Source organism: Prinia subflava, chromosome Z, assembly GCF_021018805.1.
Source record: "Prinia subflava isolate CZ2003 ecotype Zambia chromosome Z, Cam_Psub_1.2, whole genome shotgun sequence".
Taxonomy (NCBI): Eukaryota; Metazoa; Chordata; class Aves; order Passeriformes; family Cisticolidae; genus Prinia; species Prinia subflava.
In genome coordinates, this window is record NC_086283.1 from 57773586 (window position 1) to 57786025 (window position 12440).

The 12440-nt window shown below is 48.6% G+C and overlaps 2 protein-coding genes across 2 annotated transcripts; both read left to right on the plus strand.

Annotated features, from left to right (window-relative positions):
• Positions 1-192: 192 nt before the first annotated feature.
• On the plus strand, positions 193-3265 carry LOC134564611 (serine/threonine-protein kinase PAK 3-like). Its single transcript, XM_063423536.1, has 3 exons — positions 193-484; positions 1046-1172; positions 3150-3265. Exons 1-3 carry the CDS (start codon positions 398-400, stop codon positions 3215-3217), a joined length of 282 nt encoding a protein of 93 aa, XP_063279606.1. The 5' UTR covers positions 193-397; the 3' UTR covers positions 3218-3265.
• LOC134564530 (serine/threonine-protein kinase PAK 3-like) lies at positions 3246-11823 on the plus strand. The gene is made up of 9 exons (XM_063423425.1): positions 3246-3289; positions 4001-4049; positions 5331-5440; positions 6278-6395; positions 7212-7311; positions 7731-7927; positions 8258-8392; positions 9549-9742; positions 10211-11823. Exons 1-9 carry the CDS (start codon positions 3246-3248, stop codon positions 10305-10307), a joined length of 1044 nt encoding a protein of 347 aa, XP_063279495.1. The 3' UTR covers positions 10308-11823.
• The last annotated feature ends 617 nt before the right edge of the window (positions 11824-12440 follow it).

The following is a 12440-nucleotide window of genomic DNA, read 5'->3' on the forward strand; positions in this document are numbered from 1 at the left end:
GAGAACAGAATACTCTTGGAGAGCACGAGCACATCAATGTTGCTTGCCACACAAGTGGTGTGTGGGAAGTTTAACGCGGTCTTCTCTTCCTTTCTGTGCAGCTCCAGCATCAGAAGGCTGCTGTCTTAACCAGAATGCACCAGATGGAGAGCAAGCTAATCCAAAGCCAGCAGCAAGTCAAGCAGCTGAGGCTGGAGCTGAGTAAGGAGCGGGAGAATGGGCAGGTGAGCCTGACCAGCCAGGTAGCAGAGGGAAGGGCAGGAATGGCGCCATGGACTATAGATCTCAGGCGAGGGAAGGCAAGGACTACTGCAGGCACTGGATGCACAGAGGCAGGTGCTAGTAAGATTTTTCCTGACACAATATCAAGGACAAGCTACAGCAAGCTCAGAGGGAGATGAAGGCAATGGAGAAGAGACACAAAGAAGAAATGGAAAGGATGCGCAGGATCCAGCTGCAGTACAGGCTGTGTGAACAAAAGCAGGTGAGTGGAAGAGCAGTAGGCACTGCACTCATGCAACAAGGGGTCTCTCCTCTTCTCACCTTTCCCCTGCACAGCAGCAGGTAGATGGAGGCAATACTCTGTGTTCTCCACGGCAGCTGGTCACAAGGACTCTTACTGGGCCACTGAATCTCAGCGGCTGCCGTGGGCAGCAGGGCTAATGCTTTGGCCAGTGGGCCGGCAATGCTGTGAATGTATTTCTGCTGTCCACAAAGTGCTGGCTTTGTATTTTGAGAGGTCTGTTCAGGTGAACGTGGTGACCCACACAGATTCCGAACAAGTTGTCCCTGTCCATGGTGAATGCAGTGCTGAGAAGAGGGTGAAATTTCAAGTTGCTTTTTCCCTTTCACAGTCTCTACTATGGCTGGCTGTGCCAAGCTGTAGTCTCTGACTGCTTGTTTGGGTTGGATTTGAGGTGGAAGAGTTGACAGCTCAGCTTGCAGCCTTACACCAGTGTTGTTCCAAAGGGCTTCCCTTTGAAATGGGCTGTCTGGGGAATCTCTGCCAGCCACCTTTCTGACACAAATTAATTTCTTGTCCCAGATGGACACAGGCTCTGCAGCAGCGTCCTCCAAAGAAGGAGTCTCCCCTCTGCAGCCTGAAAACTCGAGCATGGACAGTTCATGCTGGTCAAGCCAGGAGAGAGAGAAGCAATGCCTGAAGATGCTGAGTACGTCCTGTGGATTTCCTGTGCAATGGAGCAGTGTGTTGTGTGTGTGCCTCAGCATCAGCTGTACCACATCTTCCTCCTCACCCCAGTGTCACATCGACATTCTGGACTCCCTACAGAAGCCATTGTTGTGCTTGGATGCAGCCGGGGAGCTCGTGGGGCATTCCTTTTGCCTCTGAGGGCAGCTGGGAGTGGGTGGGCTTTGCCTGAGCTTCCCTGTGCGGGAAAGGCAAAAGCAGGGATTGTTTCCCAAACCACAGAAGGCTGTGACCTAGCAAATGACCCAGTGAACACAGTGTGTGTGCTAGTGTGGCCAAAGTGATCAGCACAGTTGGCTTCCTGGATTCCCTTTAGACTCCTGACTTGTCACTGGTCCTTGGAGACCAAATCCTTCTGAGAAGTTGATTGGCTGTGGGGCTGGTTTCATACTGGGGTTGTTTTTAGGACTGGTATTACTTCTACGATTCCTTCTTGGTTGTGATGAGAATTCTACAGTTTGGTTAACCCAACCTCCTTGAAAAGAACATCAGGTACATCTTGAAAAGTCACATCAATGTGGCACGGTCAGACAAAACTGCCCTGCAGGCAATTCTCAGGAGGAAGCCTGCAGCCCCTCTGCAGCACATTCCTCCAGTACGGGGCACTTTGTCACGGTTAATGCCCAGCCAGTGAATACTCTTGGAATACTAAGCATCGGCCTCAATACTCTAGGAAAGCACACCAAGGCCTTGGCGACTCTGCAGTAAAACTCAGCTGGTTCTTTTAACTGGCAAGGGCTGGCAGTGCAGGGCTGTCAGAGAATAACCGGTGAGGTAAAGAGAGCCTGCTTTACTCAGTGTCTGCCATCAACTCTTGGGACAGAGGGTGGATTGATCTACTCCTCCGTGGGTCTGAACTCTGAGACAACCATCTTCTGTCTCGAGTGGTGTCAACAAGCTTGTGATGGAGCTCGGTCTGGCTGTGGCTTCTTCACAGTGGTTGTCAGTGGCCATTCATGGGCTTTGCCAAGCTTTTAGTCATACCTGCCCTGCCGCTGACGGCTGATGTGTCTGCAGAGGCTGGAGCCTTCCTTAGCTGGGAGGTTTCAGCTGCCGCCACGGTGCTGCAGCTTTGCCTGGACTCGTGAAAGGATCAGCACCTCCTTTGGGCAGCTGTGTGTGTCACGGCAGCGCCTGAGGAGCGGCGCTGTCCTTGTGACCCGTCTCGGCCGTGCCTGTTTGGGAAGATGGGGCACGTGGGCCGTGTTCAGGAGGCCGAGCCCAGTGCTGGTGCCTGCTGCCCCCCAGGCTGAAGACAAGGAGTTGTAGTTCTTCACTAAATGGGAATGGGCAAAGTCATCTTTGGAACTTAGGCTGCTCATAAAGGAAGAGAGTCCTAATTCTTACAGCCATTGTTCTTGGTGATGGCATGAGCTGCTGTTCTCTAAAACTGGCAAGGCATTCTTTAGGCAAACTGCTGGGAGGTAGAGAAGTGCCCTCCTCTCCTGGAATTCACTTTGCAATATTCTTTCTGCTCTGCAAAAAGCAGCTGTTGATAAAAATTCACCCCAGATCCCAGGGGGCATTTAAACTCTGAAAGTATGAAACCTTTTGTGGAATCTCACAAGAGAGTGTTTCTCCCCAAGAAAAGGAAGGGTCATGATTTTTCAGCCCTCCTTCCCTTTGTAGATTGCAATCACTTGCCTTGGTGCCTGTTCCTTTCTGATCTCTGTGTGCTCTGAAGGTTTCTCCCTGGGCTTAGTTTGCTCTCAAGGTAAACCTGCAAAGGAGTATGGAGAATCAGACTGTGTGCAGGCCGTGTGTGTTTCAGAGCTGCCTGGCTTGCTGGGGCTGCTGCTGTTGTTGTTCTTGTTGATGTCACTGTAAGGCAACCGACCATGAATTGCTCAGAGCCTCACAGAGTGGAGCTGAGTTTCAGAGCTCCTAGAAGTCAGTCTCTCTCTTTTGAAGTTTGCTTCTTGCATTTTGTTTCTTTCAGGGAGCATTGTGAGCATGGCAGATCCAGCAGAGAAATACACTGGCTGGCAACATATTGGCAGTGGGTGAGTGCAGCCACACTTCCTTCTACACAACTATGGGCCAGGTATTTTGGTGGTGCAGTATCAAGTGGGAAGTCAGGCAAGCTGCAAGCATCTTCAGAGCCCGGCTTTAGATTGTCCCTGTCTCAGTACTGATCACATGGCATCATCAAAGATAACTGGATGGTGCCAAAGTCTTGCCTGCTTTAGGGAGCAGCACCTGGAAGCCCTCCTGTCCCTCAAGCGTGTGGCACCAGTTTGCTTGTTTTCCTAGGAAACTTGGTTTTGTATGAGTCAAAGTAAGATGGCCACACTAAGGAAGGAAGCAAAACCTGAGAGAGAGCTTCCCTCCTGATAGCTGTCAGATAACAGCTGTTTTCTTTCCAAAATCTTGCTGAAAACAATATTCAGGGGTCAGGACACTAAGAAGGGCTGTGTGGTGTTGCCTGAGTTTAACGGATAGAATCAAGAGAGAGGTGAGAAGGCCCAACAGGCCTACGTGTTTCATTGCCTGGAAAGGCACGCCACACGCACAGACACAGAAAGGAAAAGGCAAAGAAAACCCCCACATCCATATTCTAGTGTGTACTTTGGAGATTTGTAGCAGCCCTTTTTTTTCCTGTTGGACGCCTCTTTTCTCTTGCACACGCTGCACGGCAGAGGGCTGCTGGGCTGCTGTGCCATTGGCTGAAGAGTAGATGACCTCTGGTGTTTTAGAGATGCTTCAGGCAGCAGAGAGCTCCCTCCTGGGCTGCCTTTTGCTTCTCAGCACTGAACAGCTTCTCTGTTCTCACCGCTGTCTTTTTTGTAGGGCTTTTGGCACCGTTTCTAAGGCCTTGAATGCTGCCAGGGGACAACAGGTAAGTGCCAACAGCCCATGCAGATTTTGCATCTCATTTCCCCTGGGATGGGATCTGTGGCCAGAGCTTTGGGCCGCCTGTCTTTGCTACAAAGGCTGTCCCGCAGAAGCAGGCTGCAAAATGCATCTTGGACAGGCTTTGTCCTTCTTACCTAGCTGAATGGATGCAAGGACAGCAGTGGTGTTTTTCTGAGGACACACTGGCTTGGATTTACTGGCTAAATATGCATAGATTAGCTGATGGCAACAGCCCTCATTTTTGGACCAATTCCTCTTAAGCCCAGGTTCAGACACAGATAGGATTTCCCATTGTTTTCCATCACGTGGTGCAGTTTGAAAATATAATGCAAGACCTAAAGAAGGAAAGATCTCGTCTGGAGTGCAGTTTGGCATTTCAGTCCTAGGTAACCTGGTACACACCCCCACACATATACATACACACACACACAGACAAAGACATCAGTGTGAAGAAGTTGATGAAGAGCTTTGAATAATACAACCTTGTGTTGGTCCTGTGTCAGTGACATGCCATTACAGAGCTGCTGCTTGTACTGAACAGACACGATGGTGTGTCTTGGAGAGTCCCACTGTTCTTTGGGGCTAAAAGTTCAGAGTCCTGAATTCTCATTGGTGGCTCTCAGCAAATACTACTCCATTGTCCTGGAGTAGTTCCTGATCCACCTGCAGTGCTGCGCTCAAGAACTGCACTTGGAGGCACTGCACTACAAGGCATTCTGTAAGCCCTAAAGCCCATTTCAACCTGGTGTGTATCCATAATGTACCACAGAAAGGATTCTTCGTTTTTAAACCCACTACATAATTACAAGTCTAGAGCGTGGTGAAGAACGTTCTTCAGAGATGCAAAATCCAAACTGAAGAAGTTGGGATGTGCTAGAATTGCAACTTTGCTTTGAGTCGCCTTGGAGTTCTTTTCTGGACAGCATTTTCTCCCTAATGTCTGTCTGTATTTACTTTGGCGCACAGTCAAGAATGGCAGCAGTTTCTGAAGTGCTGGTCAAAGCCCCTAGAAATGCTAACGTGTTATCTGCGGTTTCAATTTCTTTTCACAGCAGCAACATTGCTTTTGGCTAGCAAAAGGTGTGTAAGCGATAAACAAAGTCTATTTGAGAAGTCTGTGGGTGCAGAGAGTGTTGTTAGCATTTTGTGGTTGATGGTTTGGATTCCCTTTTTACCCAGGTGACAAGGCATCCAGGCTCATGAGCGCACGGGAGAAAGAGGCTCATGTAATGTGTGCTCCTAACAGCTTTCAACATCATTGTAGGTGGCCATAAAAGAACTTAATCTCCAGCACCAGGGTGTCGAGGAAGTGTTAAAAGAAATCCTGGTCTTGAAAGAAAAAAGACACCCCAATATTGTCACCTACCTACAAAGGTAAATAGTTCTGGTGTTGTTCTGGGAATGTTCGTTTGCATACATGCAAGGCACAGATTGCAAAGCTCTTTCCTCACTGGCTGAAAAGCGATCTTTCTATTGCAGCAATCCACTCCTGTAAGAGACGTGGGAGGAGATTGCATTTTGTCCCCAGGAATGGTTCCTGGCATAAAGAGCTTGGAGACTGTTCTTAGAAATCTGGCTCTCTTACTAAGCCAGCAGCCTGTATGTTCACTGGCTGCATGTTCTTTTGCTGTTTTGGGGCATGAATTTTTCCAAGTGTCAGAGGAGAAGTGCTGGCAAAGCATCACAGCAATGATTTGCCTTGCCATGTTCCCACTCTTTTCCATTGCTATGCATGCCAAAAGACTAGACTAGGAGACACAGAATTTGCCAGGTTTGAAATTGGTTTTCCTGTTTTTGACTGTTCTTTATTCAAGAATTCCCAAAGGGTGTCCGCAGTGCTGCACACCCACTTGCCCAAGGCAAAAGCTCTGAACACTTGTGTCTCCTTGTTGCTGGAATTAAGGGTGCAATTTGTGTATGAAGATGATGAAGCAGCTGCTGGGATGTGTCTGCTTCCAGATTTATCTTTGCCTCCCAAAACAGCCTTTTTTGCCTGCTTGCCACCTGAACCATCTCCTTTTTTGTGGACGTGTCTTCCCCATTTAGACAGCACAGATTGCAAGCACTGGATAGCCTAGGTGGAGCGTGTCTTCATTTCATTCCATCTTCATTTAGCAGTGACCTGGAAGCAAAACTCAACTGTAGGCTTTTCTTCCGTACGGCAATTTAGCTTTGCACATTCAGCTCCACGCTGTTGTTTTCCTCTTCCAGCTACCTTGTCAATGGGGCTGTCCTGCTGGTGCTGGAGTACATGGACGGAGGCTCTTTAGCTGAGGTTGTCAGAAAGAAAAGGATGGATGTAGGACACATAGCAACAGTCTGTCGCGAGGTAAGGAATCCTGCTTGTGCTTGGGATGGCTTGGATGGGCTTGTCCTTTGAAAGCTTTGCTGAGTGATTCCATGTTCAGAGCTTTTTTTCTGTCTTGCTCTTATGCTTCAGAGAAGCAAGAGCATCTGGACGGAACTGTCTGCCAGTGTCCCTGCCCTTACTATAGTCTGTTCTTTACGCTTCTCTACCATTGTTGAACTCTCTGTCTCCTTTTCCTTTGTATTTTCTCTTCTGTGCTTTGCCTCTCCAAGCCTTTGCCCACAATCTTTCTGCACTGACTTCTTTGCCTGTAAATGCAAAGGTGTCCGAGTTTGAGACCAACGGCAAAGCCAAAGGGAGACTCATCTCTCACAGGTCTCAGCTTCAAGGGATGGCATGGCACCCCCATGGTGCTTGCTGCTGAAAACTGACTCATCAGCTACTTCCAAATCTGCTGTGGAGGCAGCCATCGGACGCTTGTCCTCCAGTCTCCCGCCTGACAGTGATCCCCTTGGTACCTAAGGCAGGGACTTTTCCTCTTTTGGAAAACCCTCCTTTGTCCTTGGGATGGGGAGAACATATCCACCGGAGCAGCAGTATTGTGACTGGCTTTGCAGGGGACAGACTCCTGCAACGACTGATGTTTGCCCCTCAGAAACAAAGATGCCTTCCCTTGGAAAGATCCTGCTCTCCTGGGGTTGCAGCAGCAAGCTCTTCCTCTTGCCAGCACTCAGTGTTCCTGTGGGATCCGTGAATCTTCATGAGCAGTTTCCTTTTGTGTGTGATGAATTCAGATCAGGCTAACTTTTGGCCTCCTGTTTCTTTTTTCTCTCTCAGTGCCTGCAAGGCCTGGCTTTCCTTCATGCCAACCAGGTGATCCACAGGGACATCAAAAGTGCCAACATCCTTCTGAGCCGGGATGGCGCCGTCAAGTTGGGTGAGTGTTCTTGGTCAGGCGCAGCACTCCGGGGAGGAGCTGGGCTGGGGCTGCTTTTGTTTGGCTGCCAGGTGCCAGCTGCTGAGAGTGCACGGAGCACTGCTGCGAGCTCAGGGTGCGGCTGGAAGGTGCTGAGTGGGGCTGAGAGGCACAAGGTGTCAAGAGTAACTTTGGTTTGTGTGTGCTCCTTCCAAAGGGAGAGAGTTACAGTGTAAACCTTCATGTGAATGAGGAAAAGCCAAGGTGGGAATTGTGGCAGGTTTGTTAAGGGGACAACTCTCAATTTTCTTGGCTGCAGTCCTGAGGAAAGAGAGCACAGCTGCTTTTCCAGCAAGATTGAGCACTGCATTGTGAGACTTGGAGTGAGAAACCCTTTTCCTTGGTTTCCTCTTTGAAGCAGTGTTTGTTTTTCTCCTCAGCTGATTTTGGCCTCTGTACTTGGCTCACCCCTGAGCACAGTAAACGGAAGTCCGTGGTCGGCACCCCTCGCTGGATGGCACCCGAGGTGGTGAGAGGAGAGCCATACGGCCCCAAAGTGGACATCTGGTCCCTTGGCATCGTGGGAATACACATGGCCAAAAGAGAGACTCCTTACATTCGTCTAAACAGTGCCAGGGTAAGGTGCAAGTACGCTCAGGTACCGGTGTCCTTCTGGTCTGTCTCCATTAGACAAAATCCCATGCCCACAGCTTCAACTGGTTCCACCAAGGCCCACTTTGAAAAAAGGTCCCTGGGGCTCTCATGAGCTGTCAAGGCAAGGCCTCTTGCAGGTTGCAATAACTGGGGCTGCACCAGAGCCTTTTGTCTTTTGGGAGAGCAGGCTCATCTCTAATGGTCTGCTAGGCAAAAAATTGCCACTGCAGACTGGAGCTTGAAATACGGCGTCTAGGTGAGCACTTAAGGATATGGAAGAAACAGGAAGGCTCTCATGTTTCCTTTCCTTCAGGCTATGTATCTGATAAGCACGCAGGGGGCACCAGATGTGCACACGCTCAGGCTGCCCGCTGCCTTGCGTGACTTTCTGGGCTGCTGCCTGCAGATGGATGTGGACAGGCGAGGCTCTGCCAAGGAACTTCTGCAGGTACGATGCAAAGCGGCTGCAGGCCCACCAGCTCTTCCCTCGCACAAACTCCAGGACATCAGATGGGCCCCCTGTAGTGATCTCTGCTCTGGGTGCTTTTCAAATGGAAACCAAGTGGGATCCAAGACTGACTGAGGTTAGATGGGACCAGTGAAGGTCATCTAGTCCAAACTGCCTGCCACTGGCAAGGACATGCTCAAGGAGATCAGGTTGCTCAGAGCCCCATCCAACCTGACCTTGAATGTTGCCAGGGGTGGAGCACCTGCCAGCTCTCTGGGCAGCCTGTGCCCCTGTTTCAGCACTCCCCTGGAAAACAGTTTCCACCTTCAGAGCCAATCTGAATCCACTCTCTTTGAGCTTAAAAGCAGTCCCCTTTGTCCTCTTGCAATTGGCCCTGCTAACAGATGTGTCCCTATCTTTCTTCTAAGCCCCTTCCAAGATTGAAAGGTCTCCTTGGGGCTTGCCCTTCTGCAGGCTAAACAAGCCCAAGTGTCTTAGGTAATCCTCAGAGGAGAGCTCGCAACTTGTGGTCATTTCTGAGGCCCCCTTTTGCTCTTGGCTGCTGTGTTCAGGTTTAGCTGCTAGCCAAGGCAGTGAACTATTGCAGTGCTGGGGGTGGAGGCCTGCAGTGGGGCTTGAAGAACTCAAGGAAAGCAGTCCCTGCCAAGCGGTTCTACACTGGTCTGTGGCAAGGCAAGGGCTGTGTGGAGCTGCCTGTGAGCCTCAGAGCGCACCCAGCTTGTCCCTCCTGGCCCACTCTTAGAGGTTCCTGCCAGCCAAACAGGGACAGCTGAGCAGGATTTGTGCCAGCCCCATGTGCTGCCTGGCCCGGTCAAGTAGATGAGAACCTCTGCGGCTTTGCTGCCAGGTTTTGTGGCAGACAGGGAGCTGGTGAGTGGGCCACTTCCTTGGCTGTCCCAGCTGTGAAGGAAGATGCCAGCCAGCACAGGAGGGGAAGGGCATGCCAAGGAAGACATTGCTCTGCCTGCAAGCCAGAGCTGAGTCCATCTGCGCTCTGCCGTTTGTGTCTGTCTGTGTTTCTGGGTGCTAGAGGAATCCAGCTTGACCCTGATAGAAGCTCAGTTTGGAAAAGGATGCTTTCCTTTCTCCTTTGGCTCTTTACTTTCAATTTCTTTTGTTTTTTCCCTTTGGACAGCATCCATTTCTCAAATTAGCGGAGCCTCTCTTCAGCCTCTTCTGGCAGCCTGATTGCTGTCATCCCTGCAGCAAAGTAGTGCAGGCAGCACAAGGACACCTCATGAGTTGGAGAAAAGAGCCTCTGAGGACAGGAAGAAATCTTGAGGAGAGAGGGGCCAGGAAACAGGCAGCCATCAGAGCGGGAAAGGAAAGGTGGCATCTCCTTTTCTCCCACTTGCTCATCCTCCTTCTAAATTTCTGCTTAGGACAGCATTGCTGGGGGTCACAAAGTCACTATTAATGTCACTACTGTGGTCTCACACAGACATTTTGGACTCCTTACAGAAGCCGTTGTTGTGCAGCCAGGGAGCTCCTGGGGCATTCCTTTTGCCTCTGAGGGCAGCTGGGAGTGGGTGAGCTTTGCCTGAGCTTCCCTGTGCAGGAAAGGCAAAAGCAGGGATGATTTCCCAAACCACAGAAGGCTGTGACCTAGCAAATGACCCAGTGAACACAGTGTGTGTGCTAGTGTGGCCAAAGTGATCAGCACAGTTGGCTTCCTGGATTCCCTTTCAAATTCTCCAGCCATTGGAGACAAAATCCTTCAGAGAAATTGGCTGTGGGGCTGCTTTCATACTGGTGTTGTTTTTATGATTGGTAGTACTTGTACTATTCCTTCTACAGATCACATGGGCCCCTGCCATGTAAGTCTCCACTCCAGGTGCTTTTCAAATTAAAACAAAGGAAAGCTGCAGTGAAGCAATTGAGGAAGAGGAGATGACCAGGAGCAGTTCGGGATTTCCTTCTCCAATGCCAGCTTGGAGATGGACTCAGAATAAAAATCCTAGAAACCCCCAAGCTCTGTTGGAGGGGTTTGGATTGCCCCCTTGGTCACCTTATCTGTTGCGGTGTGCGTTTCCCAGGATGCGCACGCCAGCATTGGGGTGCGTCACATTTCCCCCCGGGGAGACTCTTTCTCCCCGCTCAGGAACTCCAATGGTCTCAGCGGTTGCTTTTGGGGTGCAGAGATGAAGCAGAGGCGAGACGGGTCTTGGGGTAAACTGAGGAGATTTATTAAAGGTACAACTGAAGAATAAAAACTAAAAGCTGAACCCCAAGGACCGGGAGCACATGTCTTGCCGTGGATTTTATAGACAGGGCAATACAAAGCAAACAACCAATGAGAATGCACTCAGGGAGGAGTCCAAGGCAGAGATACAGAACTAAATCCAATGGGAATAGCAAAAGCAGTGTAACGATACAAAACAGCAAATGATATATTGAGCGAGGGAAGATTGGCAAGGAAAATTCTAACAACAGAGGCAGGGATACAGAGAATTGACACACAATGGCATGTATAATTTAAATCATAACACACAAATGAAATAGAAAGCTAGCCTGAAAACTCAAAGCAAAAACCCACACCACAACACATCATTGCAGCATGTTTTGCCTAACAAACTAGAACAAGCTAAACTGAGTCACTCCTTTTTCACCAAAATGCTGGGGCCTTGGTAAGACTTTTCAGATTAACTCCAGCACAAGCCTCTAATATCATTTCTATATGCCCTGACTGCCAGTATTGCTCCCTTCCTAATGTGAACACAGGGGTCATTCCAAGAGGTCTACAAAGCCTACAGATTTGGCAAACAGATGTGACACACATTCCTGAATCTGGCCGCTTGAAATTTGTGCATGCTTCTACTGATGCCTTTTCAGGTGCTCTGTTTGCCTCAGCTCCCACGGGAGAGACAGGGAGAGACACTTGATGTCATTTTGCTGCTGCCTTTGCCTCCTTAGGAATTCCACAACAGATTAAGACAGATAATGGCCCACATACATTTCCTGTAGAACTGCAAACTTCTTCTCCTTATGGGCTATCACTCACCAAAGGGGCATACCTCACTCACCCACAGGACAATCAATTATAGAACGGACCCGGCGCCCATGGCGTTCTCAAACGTCTTCTGGTACAACAAAAGGGGGGAGCTGGGGACACTCCTGCTGAAAGATTATGCAAAGACCTGTATGTTTTTAATGTCTTGAATTGTTCAGTGGCAGACTTAAATCCCCTCAAGTTATTGAACTTGCTACTGTTGTCAGAGCTTTTCAAAATTTTTCTGTTCTTTTTAATCTAGTAAGAGATTCAGTTTATGTTGCAAAATTGTGAGGCCTCAGCCCTGAAAAAAAGTGTAAAAAACCTGGAAACAGATGATAGATTTGAATTGCTGAATAAACGCCTAAGAAGCTAAAGACTCCATAAATAGATTAGAATTTTAGTTAAAACAAGCTTATATGTATTAAGCATTATGTTATGTATTGTTATAATTATTCCTTATATTTTACTGTGTATTTAAACTAAAAGTAAAATTTGGATCTTGGCTAGATAACCTGTTTAGTGGCTAAGGTCTGACATCTTGGCTAAAAGACTTTCTTAGGATAGGAATGCATGTAATGATTGTAATAATAATTGTATTAGTTATGATACCTTGCTTGCTTCAATGTGTGCAGAGATTAATTAATAAAGCCATCAAGGGGGTGTTCTTGGTTGATACAGAAGGGGGAGATCTAGGAATACACAAGACAGAGAGTCAAACAGACTTGATTAGCATAGCTGGTTTGATAACCAAGGTGCCATGGCAGGAACCAACAGAACTGTGAAAATTACAGGAGATGGGATTACACCTGCTTACGGGAAGAGAGAAGATTTAATCAACTTCTGCAAGCAAAGGATTGTTGTAAAATGCGTGAGTTTTCTGTGTGTGATTTTAAATCTGATTATTGTAGTAAAAATTATTAACCTGTTTGAAATAGTATATAAGCTTTTGGGAAACCTGAGTAAAATCGAACTCTGATCACCAAATCAGTCTTCCTGTCTCTCAGTCATCCCCAATAATTAGCAGAGTAAAGTAAC